A 17,929-nucleotide genomic window follows, 5' to 3' on the forward strand; every position below is an offset into this window, starting at 1 on the left:
AGGTTCACTGTTAATGCTGTTTATCACCCCCTTGCTATAGGATTACTGGTGCTGGTGATGACCAATAATGTTAGAGAGGCACTTCAGCAACAGGGTGTACGGTAATTGTTACACACATTCACCAGGGGATTCACAAATCTCTGTCATTGTTTTTACCCATTATATTTTTATTTCAACACTTTTACTCATCTTATTTTGTTGTGATTTGATTCATCCTCGTTAATCTATTGTATTATTTCTCCATTCACACTCTGTACACATTTGTTACCATAGTGTTGGTTTGTCTGGTTCAGACATGAATATTTCCTGATAGCTGTAATACTGATGTATAACATGGAGTGGAATATTTCCTGATAGCTGTAATACTGATGTATAACATGGAGTGGAATATTTCCCGATAGCTGTAATACTGATGTATAACAAGGAGTGGAATATTTCCCGACAGCTGTAATATTGAAGTATAACATGGAGTGGAATATTTCCCGATAGCTGTAATATTGATGTATAACATGGAGTGGAATATTTCCCGATAGCTGTAATACTGATGTATAACATGGAGTGGAATATTTCCCGATAGCTGTAATACTGATGTATAACATGGAGTGGAATATTCCCCGATAGCTGTAATACTGATGTATAACATGGAGTGGAATATTTCCCGATAGCTGTAATACTGAAGTATACCATGGAGTGGAATATTTCCCGATAGCTGTAATACTGATGTATAACATGGAGTGGAATATTTCCCGATAGCTGTAATACTGATGTATAACATGGAGTGGAATATTCCCCGATAGCTGTAATACTGATGTATAACATGGAGTGGAATATTTCCCGATAGCTGTAATACTGAAGTATACCATGGAGTGGAATATTTCCCGATAGCTGTAATACTGATGTATAACATGGAGTGGAATATTTCCCGATAGCTGTAATACTGAAGTATACCATGGAGTGGAATATTTCCCGATAGCTGTAATACTGATGTATAACATGGAGTGGAATATTTCCCGATAGCTGTAATACTGATGTATAACATGGAGTGGAATATTTCCTGATAGCTGTAATACTGATGTATAACATGGAGTGCAGCCTGAAGCCACAAAGTACCATATCTTCATGAAGAATGTGACATCACCATCTCCGTCCTTATCAGTAGCTTCAGGATTTCTAAAGCTTATGAGCAGTGATGAGTTAGAATTGATTGGATTTCTAAATTTAGCATCACATATTTTCAAATCAGACACTAAAGGAATCTGTGGTGTTGTATGTGACTAGGGTGTTTATCCTAATAGAATGGAGATATAACACACTGGTTAGGTGATGTTTTGTAATGATGAATTCAGTACAGCTGCATTAGTTCCCTGCCATGGTATAGTCTGTGCATGGGCTTAGCTATACACACTCTGGGTCAATAAGTACAGATGCATATATCATCAGCAAGTGATTGTTTCATGAAGAATTTGTTGTCATTTTAATTTAAAAAAAACGTTACTACTTCCATCCACTACCCACTTTCGACCTTGTTTTCTGATGAATGGGTACTTGGTTATGTTTTGTAAAGACGTATTACGGATCTGTTGTACAAAGTACAGGTAGAAACTACTTGTTTTGTACTTTCTAGCATATTACCTCGATACGGGAAATAATGGATGCAGATATTTAGAACAAGGATAAGGGACAAGATGGTCAAACCACAACGTGTCTTTTTCTGCTGACCGGAACAGCAGCCATCTTAGTGCTCCATGCAGCAGACTTGGTGTGTCTTGTATTTAGGCCAAACTTTCTTTGGTTCTTGTTTCACAGACAAACACACCTATATTCTCTAGCTCATTGCCCATGAGACGTTAGATTTTATCTTACTCACTCACTGTAGTTCAGCTGACTGAAAGTCAAGTGAGTTTTGTGTCATGGCGCTTTGTCCCTCCATCTGGTTGTATGTTGTTAACTTTTGCATTTCTTACCTCTCCTCTGAAACTACAATGCCCATGGAGCTGAAACTTTGTATGAATGATACCAGTTATGGTCTCCTATCCGATTTTAGACATGGCCCTCAAAGTAAAAAATGCTGTCATTGGCAATATTGAAGTCATCTTCCCGAGGCAGGGGCGTTAACTGACTATAAAAGTCCAGTTTCCACCCTTGCCGAACTAGGCTGGTATTATGGAGTTACCACTGGGCACAGGACTTATACCTCATGTGAACATTGACCTTAAAAAGATCCAAGCTTGTCCAAGGCATCACTATTTGCACTCAATTGATTTTAACAATTTTTCAAGAATCCATTTTTTTCCCTTTCACACATCATTGTTCTTTACACGCTACAAATATTTGTCCCAATTACATCAGGTTCACGTGTAATCAGATTGTCACTTCAGAAGTCAGGTGAGCTACAGAGCCTTGTGGCTCTATATTTCCTTTTCACAAAACATTCTGGAAAATACAATAAAGACATGCATTGCTTGTCAGATCATATGGTATGTGCCACTAAATCTGGAAGATCTTGAAAATGTTTTAGAAATGAACACTGTACAAGTCCTACTATTGAAAGCAATATTGAACAACAGTAGCAATAATATCTTCAAGGTAGAAAACGTCCAACAGTCAAAATGCATCTTGTTGATCAGTGGCGCCTTGTGATGAGATTATTACTGTGACCATGTTTGATCAACTCGGACTGATCCTTTCATTCACTGTATGTGTTTTACAATGTTTTGGAGGCATTTCTATACTAATCTAGCCCTGGCTTAGCTTAGCCCTAGGACTACCGTGAAGCTGACACCTGTACTTAGCTGTAGTGCAGAGATAACTTTACACATTTGGGCTCAGGGAACTGGCCGTTTCCTTGTACTCCGGCTTATATCTGCAGGATCTTGCAGGCCTGCTATACAGCCAACATCTGCAGAATCTTGCAGGCCTGCCCTCCGGCCAACATCTGCAGATTCTTGCAGGGGTGACCTCCGGCCAACATCTGCAGGATCTTGCAGGGGTGACCTCCGGCCAACATCTGCAGAATCTTGCAGGGGTGACCTCCGGCCAACATCTGCAGGATCTTGCAGGCCTGCTATACAGCCAACATCTGCAGAATCTTGCAGGCCTGCCCTCCGGCCAACATCTGCAGATTCTTACAGGCCTGCCCTCCGGCCAACATCTGCAGAATCTTGCAGGGGTGACCTCCGGCCAACATCTGCAGGATCTTGCAGGCCTGCCCTCCGGCCAACGTCTGCATAATCTTCAAGGCCTACCCTCCGGCTTAGATATGCAGGGGTGACCCAGTTGTCGAAGATGTCACTTAGGGTCCCCTGCATGATGGGTTCATAATCCCTTCTTCACACAGATTATGATCCTTGGTTTGTCAGCACCATAGTGGTATACATGTCAGACCTGCATCACTTTGAGCTTTCCTCAGGCTGACAAGCTGTACGTCAACTGAAATACTGTTCAAAGCAGCATTTAACTCTTGTAACTCGATCCCATGGCTGAAGGACATAAATTTCTGTCCCTTAAGATCATTTTGGAGCTTATTCTCATTACTATCATTCAATGTGCCATATCCACAGTTCATACTAAACCAGTTGTTTGTACAGAAAATGGTATCACTTTTGCATGGCTTGGGGAGCATTTGTTATGAGTGTTTGAAATTTTTCATGAATATCCAATCATAGCTATGAATGGATTGTTTAAGATTTGTTTTTTTCATAGACTCCTGGGTCAAAACTGTTACTCAGTTTTTAGAAAGTTTGATTTATCTGCCTCCCCGGTTGTGAAGATATCTAATTGCCAGTATGTCATTTGCACATATCAGAAAAGAACTGGAGCAATATGAAGTATTGAAAATGCTGGACCTCACTTGGCAAATATGTCATTTGATCTTGTGTGCTTACCTCATACCTGTCAACAGTGATACCAGTGTCTAGAACTGGATTGCAACAAAGTACTGGGCATTCAAGAAATAATGTGCCTGCGGAAGTATTGCAACATTGCGAAGTTTATGTGAAAGTATTCAAACAAATAGTGGGCCTATATGAAGGTGTGTTGGTGCAATAAGTGCTATGTGGCTGTGTGATAATAAAGAAGTCAAAAAAAATCTTTAACGATTTTGTCATGTGTCAAAGAATTAAAAAGATTTAATTTCTCTGTGGCATGATCATCCTATGAGACACGATTCTGTGTGATGTTGAAAATATGAGCTGAGACTTAACAGCAGGGTTGATCCCAGTATGAATACCTTGGAACCACCTCCAAGTTTCACTAGTCAAATGTGTGGCATGCAGAATAACATGTTTGACCCAGCTTTCACAAACCCATTCAATGAGATTTAATGTGCATTATATTTCCTGAAACCTCAGGTTTATGAAGCTGATGTTTTTGTATACGTCCCCAGAAATAGCATCTCCAAATACTGCTCCAAAATTCTGAACACATCCTCCCCGCCAATGAACAAGTTCTGCATGTATCGTGATGAAGTAGCCAGGGTATTGCTGCGAGTCTACTTATATTTCCAATCCACCCTTCTACAAACTGAATGGTTTGATGTTGCAAAGCCACGATGAAATAACTGTCGCAAAGTAGCAAACTCTTTTGCACTTACATAATCAGGCTATCTATGGAGCTGTTTTAGCCTAGTTTAAGTAATGCTCAAATTCCGATACACGTTATCAGATCCTATAGAAGGCGGGTTTGGTTTGTTGTTTAACTTCTCACTCAGCAATAATCCAGCTATGACGGCGGTCTGTAAATAATCGAGTCTGGACCAGACAATCCAGTGATTAATATCATTAGCATCGATCCACGCAATTGGGATCGATGACATGCATCAACCAAGTTAGCGAGCCTGACCAACTGATCCCGTTAGTTGCCTCTTACGAAGCAGATATATAATGATTGCCTGTATACAAGAATAGTTATTGAGCTGACAGATAAGATAGAAATTCTATAAAGTAATGTTCAGATGATTCGTTTCGAATTTGTGGTGGCCAAGGGGATTTGTCATCTTCTGATGACTCTTGTTTCTGAATAATAGAAAATAGTGCCACAGCATGTAAAGCACACAGCTTAAAATGTCAAACACACTTAACACAAAATAAACCCAACTACCAAATTTCATTACCAGGACAACTTTGTAAAGGTAATGGCCATACATTGGTTTATAAATAATGATAAGGCTCCATAATGAATATTGTACTTGAACAAATTGGTCATGTCACGTGAGAACAAGCTTATCAATTTTTATTGGAATTGTGGTTTTGTATTGAGGAAATTGAGGAGCATGGTCAAAACTTAAAAATTGCAAATCAGACATTTGTTGAGGCTCACTACGAACTACATCATGTACATATGTACCAAATTTCATTCCATCTTGAAAAAAAATGTCTGAGTAATGGCCCAAATGGGTTTTTCAATGTGGCTTCAGTGGCGACCATATTAAATCAATATAATACCTCTTGAATAAATTCAGACATCATTGGTGCAAGGAAAAAGGTAAAATTTCATGTTTGTTGGTTTCTGATGAGAATGCCTACAATGTAAGGAAATATTCTTTCGGAGAATTTATGAGTATGGAACAATTATCAAGGTTAACGTCAAATCGCAATTAGAGCCCCATTACCAACTACAGGCAAGCCAGGATGAGTTGTGACCTGACAATTAACCCCACGACTGAGGTCCACCCACTGGCGCACACCATTGTGAAAAAAGGGATAGCGGGTGGTTCGAAAAGTAGTAAGATGGTTATGTTCATGTCCTGTCTCGAGTTTTAGTGAAGACTTCAAAAGCACAAATACAGTACATCATGATGCGCGGTACCCGATGACTGAAAGTATCATGACAAATAGACCCGTGGCAATGCCAGCTTTTGACAATTCTTGAGATTTATTTGTAAATTCTTTTTCCATGTAATTTATGACATAGGCCAATTCTCAAGCCTAAGGATGTATGATTTGGCCATGCTTATCTAGCCTGGACATATTTACTTGTAAGTAACTTTTATCATATGACTTTTAGAGAATTGTGGTATCGACTTGTTACACAGATCTCTTAATAGTCTTGCGAGTCCATGGGAGCTTTGTCAATTTCATTGTCATGAACTTCACGTGCAAAACACGCATACACCCTCTCTACCTGAAACAAACATGTTTTCCCAAATTCTGTGCAGCGCCAACTTGTCTCAAAAACCTTTTATGAGTTGGTTCAACTAATGGAATACACTGATACCAAATTTCATTACATGAACAAACATGGCCACATTGAAATCTGATGGAAACAGGGTGTCATCTTCGGTAGGAACAAGCATGTGAAGTGTGAAAATGATGTGGGCAACAATGCAAGAATAATTCACCATATAATTCTGATATATGTTGTCTGGTGTTAAAGAAAAATAAAAGTTGTGATCATCAAATTCCCCATAAAGCCAAAATGTGGTTACATAATGACCAAAATAATGTAGTATTCATAATGCTGATGGTGACAATCAGGGTAGTTATGAGAACTGTCACCATGGAACATGCAGACATTAATTAAGAGCCATGATCAAGAATATAAAACACTCTTCTGGTTATCAGATCCGAGTACAAAACAGAAGACACAAATGATATCTTTGCATTTATTTTTAAAATGCAAACGCAATCGAATTTCAACTTCTGTACATACTTCACTTTTGTTTTTTTAGGCTTATAAACAGACACCTTGGTTAAGTCTTGGTCTCGCCTCTGTCACACATCTCAGGGTAATCCAATAAGTAATTGGTAGTATCTAATATACACTGGTCAAACAATGAATGATGTCCTAGCAACAAGCACAATTAAGACTGGAACCCGGCTAAGAAACTTGTCACAATTGATTTCAGTTTTTCATCAGACTGGTCTGTGATTTTTCCATCCACTGCAATGGTCTTCAGCAAGTCTTGGTGGCTGCTCTTCAGATGTTGCAAGAATTCAGCTTCGAAAAGTGTGATTTTTGATGGATCTATTTTATCCAGATGACCTCTTACTCCAGCATAGATGACGGAAACTTGTTCCTCAATGGCCATCGGTACTGTAAACAGGATAAAGGCTTGTTATACCCAAAATAAAGAATAAGATTCCAAGTGAAATGTATTTCCACAAAGCAGTCTGCAACAAGGACATTTGTGTCTACCAGCACAAACTTTTCCAGTAGATTCTAGAGGTAATATATGGACTTTTATTAAAGCATGCTTACTGGACAGAAACAAATTTGACTTTGACCTCTGGACAAGTGCCAAAAGTCACACACTGTAAAAATATCAAGACAGTCTTTTATATTTCTTTTGTCAACTCTTAAAATGTTTACTTATTTGCATAAAACAGGACTCATTTGGCAATTGCTGTCTTGACCTGACCTGGAGTAGAAGTGGTCTCTGGAGACATGTCTACTGTACTTCAGGTAACAAGTTAACGCTTGTTCTAATCGTAAGGCTTCAGCAAATGGATAAATAGCATTGTCAAGTCCGTAACTGAATTCATACCTGCTAGAACTCACTAGAAGTGACAACTAACACACGCTTCACTTACCATACTGTCCCTGTTTCAACAGCTCAGTGAGACGAACTCCTCTGTTGAGCAAGTTCTGTGTGGCCTGGTCCAAGTCAGAACCAAACTGGGCGAAAGCTGCAACCTCACGGTACTGGGCCAACTCCAACTTCATGGAACCAGCGACCTGTTGCAAGAGAACAAGAATTAGTATCAGCAACTGGCACATTGACAGGCAGCTAAAGTTACCACTCGTATTAATACTGACAGAGGAAATATTCATTGTCTTATGATCTAAAAAATCACATGCAGAAGATAAGCAATATGTTACCTGTTTCATGGCCCTGGTCTGAGCAGCAGATCCTACTCTGCTGACAGACAGACCTACGTTGATGGCGGGACGGATACCCTTGTAGAAGAGCTCAGTCTCCAAGAAGATCTGTCCGTCTGTGATGGAGATTACATTTGTGGGGATGTAGGCTGACACATCACCGGCCTGGGTTTCAATAACAGGCAGAGCAGTAAGGGAGCCACCCTGATGGTCGTCATTCATTTTGGCTGCTCTCTCCAGAAGACGAGAGTGAAGGTAGAAGACGTCACCAGGGTAGGCCTCACGACCAGGGGGACGTCGCAGAAGCAATGACATCTGACGGTAGGCAACAGCCTGGAGACAAAAAGTTAATTTTAAAAAACCTGTTGATTTCAAATTCAATAGTTGCACACAATGTTGCAAAATTTCAATGATTTGAAATGATAACCAATACCAAATTCATACCGAGCTTCAAGTAATTTAGAAACTAAACTAGATTAATAATTTCAGTGTAATTGTAGAAGGTTAGTTACCTGTTTTGACAAATCGTCATAGATGATGAGGGCGTGCATGCCGTTGTCTCTGAAGTATTCTCCCATGGCACAGCCTGAATATGGAGCCAGGTACTGCAGGGGTGCAGCATCAGAGGCTGTGGCGCTCACAACAATGGTGTACTTCATGGCATCTGAGGTGAAGATAAAGGAGTCAAATATGGGAACTTCTCACCCCAAAACTTCGGTTGCATGCATAATGCCGTCCCCCCCAAAAATAATTAAAATAGGCATGTCCAATGCAAGTTTCTGATCACAATCATGAACTCACAATGCCTGACTTGGATTGCAGGGATAATTCTAAGGTAGGGTGCCTTTAGCCCCTAAATTTGAAAAAGGACCGCATTTTCTAATACAATGGGGCATTTTAACATTGTGCTGTATGGGCATACCTATGGAATATTTGAAATTTTCATATAAAGGGCTCATGTCAGAAAATTCCTAGGGTGAACCCTGTGATTGAACATCAGTGCAATCACATCCATCAAAGCTAGACATTGCTCAAAAATCGTAATTTTTCTGTTCTAACAGATCTTTGATAATACATAAACAACAGACTCCTGGCTACTGTAAACTTGTCTTTTGGTCAATAAATCATGTCACTGCTGCTTGCTAAGAAAGGTTTCACCGTAGACTGATTTTCACAATATCACGGGAGGGGGTGAGAATCGAACCCAGGTTCTACATTTATCGAGCAAATGCTTCAACCTGTTGGCTACACCACTATCCCAATATGCTGTTTAGTGTATCTAGTATCAATGTGAGTTACCAATAAGAAATATGGTTTGACAACATTGCTGAGCACGTGTGCTTCATGATATTACAGCTGTTGTTTCACTGACATACATATCTTTGCTGCAATTTCTTGACAAACTGACCAAAGTAATTCTAGTCATATCAGTTTAATACGGACAGCAGCCTAGATCTAGCAAAATAATTTCCTACATACCAGCATCTGTTAGCCTTTTGACGAGCTGAGCGACAGTGGATCTCTTCTGTCCAATGGCAACATAGATACAGTACAGTTTGGCTTTTTCATCTGAACCCTCATTGAATCGCTTCTGGTTGATGATGGTATCAATGGCAATGGCAGTTTTACTGCAAATAAATAAGCCAGGTAGCAAATTTAACTATCAAAAAAGAATTTCTTCACGTTTGCTGATTTCTTGTAACAAGTTTCATTAAATGTCACTTGTTACACCGATATTCCTTGATGCTCATAATTCTTGCCTCAGATATATAGTGATTTACACAAATAAATTCACATTCAAAAACAGTCGGGCCTGCAATTTCAATGACTAATCAAATGAATGTTTAAGATTTGTAACAAACCCTGTCTGTCTGTCACCAATGATGAGCTCTCGCTGTCCTCTGCCAATGGGCACAAGACTGTCTACAGCTTTGATACCTGTCTGCATAGGCTCTTTCACAGATGTACGTGGAATGATACCAGGGGCCTTGACTCCCACTCGAGCCCTTTTACCAGGGATTGCTCCCTGAAAGAAAATGACACTATTCAGCAACCATGACAGGATTTATATTGTGCAGAGTTACACATATCTTTTCACCATCCTCCTCGAAATTTGACAAGTTCTAAAATAGCAATGGCAAAATGAAAACTGAAATCCATGAGAAAAGATTATGTGCTATGGTAAATTACATTATACTGTATTCAATGGTTTGTCAGATCTTGAGTATCTACAGGGCACCATGGTATTTCTTGAATATTCAACCATGATGCATTGGTGTTCATGTAGCCACCTTCAGATGTACTTTTCATGCCTACAAATAGCATTACCTTGCCAATTAAGAAGATTTAAATGTTCATCAGAAGAATATTGCCTAATTTGTTTGATGCAGTTAATTATTCCTGAAACATGATTTTATCATAGCTTTTTACAGTTGCTACGGAAACTGTATATCACAGACTTAACAAGTTCCAGCTCAAAATTATCAGTCTGTCTTTAAATCAATTTCTGCTATTGAAACTATAAAGTTTGTCGCACATATTTTAAGACAATTTCTCACTTTTCCATCAATAGCATTTCCCAAGGCATCTACAACTCTGCCAAGCAACTCTGCTCCAATTGGGACATCCACGATGGCTCCTGTTCTCTTCACAATATCACCCTCCTTGATAAGCTTGTCATTACCAAACACTACAACACCAACATTGTCAGGCTCCAAGTTCAAAGCCATACCCTGAAAAATCAAGACAGTTGCAGCATTAGATACAAAACATTTATGTTCAGCTTTATATTCAAAAGAAGTAAATTCTACTAATAAAAACTAAAACAGCCCACCTTATCCATTCTGAATGAGTAACTCTAGGTTTCTCTTGGTAACAATTTGGTTAAAAAACCAGGACCCATAAAACAGTGACCTCATTTCAAGGTGAGCTACACAGTCATGTACATAATCATTATTAATAAATTGAGAATAGGATTAAGACAAATGAACTATTAGATAAAACGATTGCATATATTACAACTGTTAGATAAAATGATTGTGTATCAGTCGATCCCCGAATTCACTTGCCAACAGTTACATTCAGAAAAGCTGTGACAGAAATACTGATAGATGCCATTTGAAAAGCATATTGTGTCTAGTCAGTGTAAATAACTAAAAGCTTCGCTATAGCTCTGTATCTTCCTTATAATAGTCCATCCAAGGCATATCATGTTGGTAATGATTTCAAAGGTCAAGTTTGTAATATCAAATCAAATTTCACTATCATAGTTGCTGATAAGGGTCGTCGGTGTTGTTTTTGTAAATAATCAGGTCTGGACAAGACAAGTGGCTGTCAGAATGAGCATCGATTTACGTAATTGGTATACAATGACATGCATCAACCAAATCAGCGTGTCTGACCACCCGATAACCCGTTAGTAGCCACTTACGGCACGCATAGGTTGCCTAAGACCTATTCTCAACTCAGATCTTCACAGGTAAGTCAGTAATAGTGACCATACTGAATCTATAGGATTGGCCTTTCAGAGACTAATCTGATATATGATCTTAGCAGCTTGAATATATGAAAGGAGCTTCTGTGTTATGTTCCAAATACCTTCAGCCCACTGGAGAATTCCACCATCTCTTCTGCCTGAATATTTTTGAGACCATAAACACGAGCAATACCATCACCAATGGAGAGTACTCTGCCCGTCTCTTCCAGCTCTGCAGCTGCAGACTGACCAAGGATACGGTCTTCAAGAATGGAAGACACCTCAGCTCCTGAAAATAATATCTTAATTTAGAATAGTTTTGCTTGGAGTTTGTTACAAGTTTGTTTGCATGTTCATTGTACACGATGCACTCAGCAATAACCCAACTATATGAGCATGGTGAGCAAGTTAACTTTAACGTCACATTGGCACTATAATCAGCCAGATAGCTACAAGAACACATTACAATATCCACAAGCATCGAATGATATGAGTCGGCTAGTAAATAATCAATTCTGGACCAATCAATCCAGTGCTTGATATTTTGAATTATGTCCAACAATTTGATCCAATGACACAACCAACCCAGTCACAAAGCCTGACCAATCGATCTAGTTACCCCTCTTACAACCAGTAAAGGTTGACCATTTCTAACCCACAATCACCATGTATTGTAATTACATGCCAATCCATTTGGAGATAGCAGAGGAAACTTATTTATTCATATGAAAAATGCAATGGAAAGCATTGTAGTGGAAGTAGCATCTGAATTTAGATACATAAGAAGCAGAAGCAAATGTAAGCAACAAAAGCATGTGATTACAAATAATAAATGATTTGAAGTTAGCAGTGTAGGAGGGCCTTGTTGACGAAAGCTTCAATCATTTGACATCTGTCCTGACAGATATAAGCCTGCAACTTTATTCAGAAGTCCAAAGCCCATAAACACTTCTGAAATCGATGTGTAAGGACAATTTTAGACTAAAAGTAACTGGTTTCTTTATACAGAGTGACAGTTGAGGGACCAAGGTTATTTAACCCCTCAAAATAACCATCACCCTCCATTTCTGAGCATCAGACTCTTGGCCATATATTTCTGAAGTCAGGCCCACGGTTGACTTGACCCACAATACATAAATCGATTTGAAGCTCCATGAATGGAGGAATTGGGCAAGCATTATTAGTTTATTTCATGAAGAAGCTCTAAAGTGTAGTGATTTTACCTGCAGCAAATGCTGGTTTTGAGGTGTGAACGTTTCTAGCTGCAACAAAACCAGCCCCCAGAGCATGTTTGCACACCTGGAACAAACCATCAACATATCAAGTAGTTTCATTATTAATCTGTCAGAATGTAAGTTTAATGATTTTGTCTTGAAAGGTTGCATGAAGTATTGTGAACTTGAACTGACCTTTCTGAATGAATCTTACATTTAACCCAAAATCTTATACTTGACACTGAGATCAGTATTCGACTGGTGAAGTAATAATTCAAATTGTGAATAATTATTTATCTTCTCCCCATTATCAGTGGGTATCTCCAAGTTCCAACCTGATTGGCATGAGTCTAACTACTTGTTATCCATACACAAAGGTGCTCAGTGTCAGTGTTTCCTTTCAGACATAAGGTACAGGAACATATACATTCTGAAATTTCTCACACATGCGACTGCCATTAAGGCCTAGACAGACCCTACCAATTAAGCACTGACAGGACTTGGAAACGGTATGCACTGCAAATTTCCATGTGCACTTTCCGTGGATACCAACGTGGGTCTACAAAACTCTAATTGTGTCATAGTGTTGTTCGATGCAATGTTGGTGCGAAAATGGTTAATCTGTGTGTGGTCAGTAGAAGATTTAAAGTAAAATATTAAGATTCGGGACCAAAGATTCATTCACGAAGGTCAATTCAAGTTTACAACACGTCCTTCTTAGTGACAACCTTTCCAAGACACAAAAATGCTACCGAAGCGATAATAAATATATGTCAACTTAACTATAAAATACTGTCCACTTATTTGTTACTATTTATTTAATTAGAACTGGACGGATGTGCTTGGAAAGCATGTCTACATCCGCCGGCGACCTTGGGCTGATCTTGCAATCAGTACATAGAGCTTATTACGATTGGTTATTTCTCCAGTCTGTTAGACAATAGACGGAAAACAAGTACACATGCATATACAGCAACTCTTTGGTACCTTAGGTGCAGCTCTGGGGAGCTGTCGTGCCAGTGCTGATGCTAGTCTTGCCGAAAGCATGGCTGTGGTTACTCTCTCAGCCGACCAATATGGCCGTCAAATTCAGGAGACCGTGCGCAGGAACGCGATTCCCCGTGGCACCCGCCGGTTATCCTCGAACCCAACTTGCCGCGCCGTAAAACGTAATGTCGCCGAGATAGTCGAGGCCTTGTGAAGGTGCTATATGTCCGGTTTTATAGGTTGCAACTTTGTTTTATCCTTTGGTCATATCAAGCAGCACCACTCTCATCCATTGAATCGTATCTGACTTAATCACCACGAGGGATTAATAACAACGCCTTTTCATGATGGATTGGACAGGGTTTTAAAGGAAAATGCTCGGTAACACCAAAACTGAAGAGTCCCCCCGTCATGTCTGCCCAAAGTCAATGTAGGCTTGGGCACTGTATTTATTAGTTCATATTATGAGTCTGATAAAATTGCCACATACAGTGAGATAGATCATAAAACACTAGAGAGTAGACAGTGTTGTCTCTATTACTAATCCTACAACAGCAAAATGTCCCGAAACAGCCTCCGTTAGGTATAGAGTTCAGATGTGCGGACTTCACGTCTGTTATAATCATTCGGAAATATCTATATTACTGCATAATATACCGAATGCGGTAACCCCATACACTATGCTCTTAAGGGTATCCTATAGCTTTACCACATATCACAAACTAGGCGATTGTTGTCGACATGGGATATGACATAGACTGTTTTCCTTCTTCATGCTTGTTTGTTTGTTTGTTTGTTGTTTTACGCCACACTCAGCAAAATTCCAGCCACATGACGGTGATCTGTACATAATCGAGTCTGGGCCAGACAATCCAGTGATTGACATTATGAGCATCGATCTACGCATTTGGAATTTGATGACATGCATCAACCAAGTCAGCGACCCTGACCACCCGATCCCGTTAGTCGCCTATCATCACAAGCATAGTCGCCTCTTACGGTAAGCATGGATTGCTGAAGACCTAGTCTAACCGGGATCTTCACGGGTTTCTACGTGTATGTATCTATAGTTATCGGATTCAATGGGGATTCATTGTTACTGAAGATGCACAACTTACCATTCTGCACTGGCTGCAAACTGACGCATGAATGTTTAATGCGGGTATCTCGTCTTCAGGTACTACGGTGAGTGAGTGAGTGAGTTTGGTTTAACGCCGCTTTTAACAGTATTCTAGTTACATCACGGCCTGTGAGCTTGATGTGGGAGGAAAGCCCGAGGTGATGCAGGTCACAGACGTTTACCACTTCGGTGAAACCCACGAGCACGGGTATGGTGCTGACAAACCTAGAAACATAATCGGGGCGAACCGGGATTCGGACCCACAATCATAGGTTTCTGGCATGCTCAAGGGACGCAACTCTGCACAGCGAATCGCGGCGCCTTAGACGACTGGGCCACCCGTGTCCCCTCAGGCACTACATGCTTTTTGGCCGGTTGGCAGTCCACAATTAAAGATTACAATCCACAGATTAGACGGTTTCTTAACAATCAGATCAACACATACCTCCAGTGGAATCCCTGAAGAGGTCTTATTGATTTGCGATCAGGTGTCCGTACACAATATTGTTATACTTAAAATCTTTGATCTTCCATACACACAACAAAGATTTTATGAAAACGGTTAAAACAAATCTCTCGTAAAAGAGTGTAATAAATATAGATATTAACACATTCACCTGTGATCGAATGCCATGATGCTATATATAGCTGTCCAATCAAATGATTTTCTTGAGCGCAAGCAATTTTGTGGTAAAGTAGAAATCATTCGTGACCAACTCGTGTTATTCCGGGACAAGCCGAATAGCTCTTCTTGCAGGTCACGGAAAGGGGCGAGTGGTGACGAATGAGTAGAGTGAGTGAGTGAGTTTGGTTTTACGCCGCTTTTAGCAATATTCCAGCAATATCACGGCGGGGGACACCAGAAATGGGCTTCACACATTGTACCCATGTCGGGAATTGAACCCGGGTCTTCGGCGTGACGAGCGAACGCTTTAACCACTAGGCTACCCGACCGCCCCGACGAATGAGTAGAAATAGGAGCGATGGCTGCATGTGTTAACATCACTTCCGATGCAAAGCAATGGCAGCGACTGACTTTTAGGGGTTTTATTGAAATAAAAAATACACTGAATAATCGAGGATGGTGAAGATTTAAAGGTAAACATAACAGCAATAGAAACTAACATGTTTAATCCACTAGTCCTTACCATGATAATGTATAACAAAACCCTTAAAAATAGCGAATTTCTACTAGTCCGTATGATACATAAACACTCTGCGGAACTGAGCTGTCATTCTTTCCCTTTTATTTACAGACATTAATAGAAATGTGAACTGCATATTGGCATATCTGACATGTTAAAAGATGTTTTTTTAATAAAAGAAATAGTGTTAATGTGGCCAAAAACAGCATTGGTTGGTATTAAACTACCTTGTCTCTTGGATAATCTTGGAATCGATAAAGTGCCTTGACATCCAATTAACAAATTTGAGAAATAAACTCAGAACTCACAGAAAATATAAAGATGACATAAAGAGCTAATCCATACCTGCATCACTGCACACTAGAAAAAACCCAGACTTATTTAAAAAATGCTAGTTTTATGAAACGATACATGTCTATTCCAACCTGGTAATAAAGGAAAGAACATATTCATAATTTGATTGTAACATATATACCTGTCTCATAACATTTTCAATTTTCAGATGTTGTATTCCTTTTTGTGAATATATCCTACAACCACCATATTCCTGTTCCTGACTCACTTTGTGTTCAATGGAGGATGAGTGAGTGAGTGAGTATGGGTTAACGCCGCTTTGAGCACTATTCCAGCAATGTCACGGCGGGGGACACCAGAAATGGGCTTCACACATTGTACCCATGTCGTGAATCGAACCCGGGTCTTCGGCGTGACGAGCGAACGCTTTAACCACTAGACTACCCGATCGCCCCCGGAGGAGGATGAAATATGCGTACAGCGGAGCTTCTGTGTTGACCTCTTAATGGCCATGTGAGGTGAAATTGGGTTTAACGTTGCGTCCAAGATTATTGCACTTATATAGCGACATGCATGCACGTGTGTTTGTTGCTGCTTGTACTAGTCCGGACTGATGCCGATTTATAGTGCTAGCCCACTGAGATACCATGCCGCAGTTTAACATGAATACCCCACTCAGACACAGTATACTGACTCCGAGCCGACCAGTCCTTGTTTTAGCCCCTTAATGCCGAGCGCCAGGCAGGGTAAAACAAGTACCACCTTTTAACGTCCATTTGGTATGACGCGACCGGGGATCGAACCCTGGACTTTCCCTTCTCCGGGCGGACGCTCTACCACAAGACCACGGAGGCGGCCTTGGTCCAACGAAGTGTGACAGGCAGTGGTGCTCTACAGTGTCCAGCTATGTGATATTGGAATGATAAGGGCGGGGTATCATGTTACATGGTTTTGCCAGAATCTTAGTCTGTCTTACAGACCCTGATACATTTATATCAACTACAGCCCATGCAAGTCTATAATGTTTGGCAAGTCTAGATTACTGCAGAGAATCACTGGGCTCCCTTTTTATTAGATTTGTATTAAGATAACTGAACAACTATTTTTTTTTCTGTACGATATGTTCATTTCAGAGACTATATGTTAGTCTACCAGAATCTCTACATTTGGCCTTTTAGTATATTGGGCAGTTTTGCAAGGACTTTAGGACCACTGACATATTCTATTACTGCCTAACATTTATTCTCGGAAACATTTCAGGGTCCAATGTGAGAGTAATTTTATGAACGTTCGAGTGCCCGTGTGCATGTGCGCGTGTCTAAAGCTAATTGACAGTAAGTAAGTATAGCACTTAAATAATTATACTTGTGCGTACTCACTGTCTATAACCAAGAGAAGAATAAGGTAGTTAATGAAAGGTGTTTCGAAGGCCTAATTCATCTTAAAGCATCGTTAACCATGTACTATTCTGTCGTAGGATATCCTTGTATAATGTCAGTCATCTACTATCCATCGTATGATATCTGTGTATAATGTCAGCCAGCTACTGTACCCGACTTGACATCGTATGCTATGTGTGTATGCTGTGTCAGTCAGAAATATGGAACACTAATGTCTCTATTTTCCAAATTATTCGAGATAATAAAGTGTTAACTTTTATTATTGTCCAATTTCCCAATGCACATGGACAAACAACTTTAACACATATCACACCATTGTGACGCCCGGCAGAGCTATGACTCTTACATATGTCAATCACTGATGACAGAAGGACACCAGAGATCCCGGCCCGGGGCTTGTTTGAACTATTTCAGTTTCCTCAATTCGAAAAAACAAACAATCTTGAATAAAAGCGTGACCCTATTAAAGTGCAAAA

At 40.0% G+C, this 17,929-nt stretch overlaps 2 protein-coding genes across 2 annotated transcripts; one reads left to right on the top strand and one right to left on the bottom strand.

The window, feature by feature from the left end:
- The first annotated feature begins 2,046 nt into the window (after nt 1–2,046).
- Nucleotides 2,047–3,271, top strand: LOC139458022 (aggrecan core protein-like). The gene is made up of 2 exons (XM_071239341.1): nt 2,047–2,058; nt 2,870–3,271. The coding sequence occupies exons 1-2, from the start codon at nt 2,047–2,049 to the stop codon at nt 3,269–3,271; spliced, it is 414 nt and encodes a 137-aa protein (XP_071095442.1).
- A 3,316-nt stretch (nt 3,272–6,587) lies between these two features.
- On the bottom strand, nt 6,588–13,617 carry LOC139446450 (ATP synthase subunit alpha, mitochondrial-like). The gene is made up of 10 exons (XM_071227790.1): nt 13,495–13,617; nt 12,517–12,592; nt 11,416–11,582; nt 10,377–10,550; nt 9,681–9,844; nt 9,298–9,446; nt 8,331–8,482; nt 7,819–8,151; nt 7,530–7,674; nt 6,588–7,032 (listed from the first exon to the last, which is right to left on the bottom strand). The coding sequence occupies exons 1-10, from the start codon at nt 13,552–13,554 to the stop codon at nt 6,800–6,802; spliced, it is 1,653 nt and encodes a 550-aa protein (XP_071083891.1). The 5' UTR covers nt 13,555–13,617; the 3' UTR covers nt 6,588–6,799.
- Nucleotides 13,618–17,929: the final 4,312 nt, after the last annotated feature.

This window comes from Haliotis cracherodii, unplaced genomic scaffold (genome assembly GCF_022045235.1).
Source record: "Haliotis cracherodii isolate W230 unplaced genomic scaffold, xgHalCrac1.p SCAF_1, whole genome shotgun sequence".
Classification (NCBI taxonomy): Eukaryota; Metazoa; Mollusca; class Gastropoda; order Lepetellida; family Haliotidae; genus Haliotis; species Haliotis cracherodii.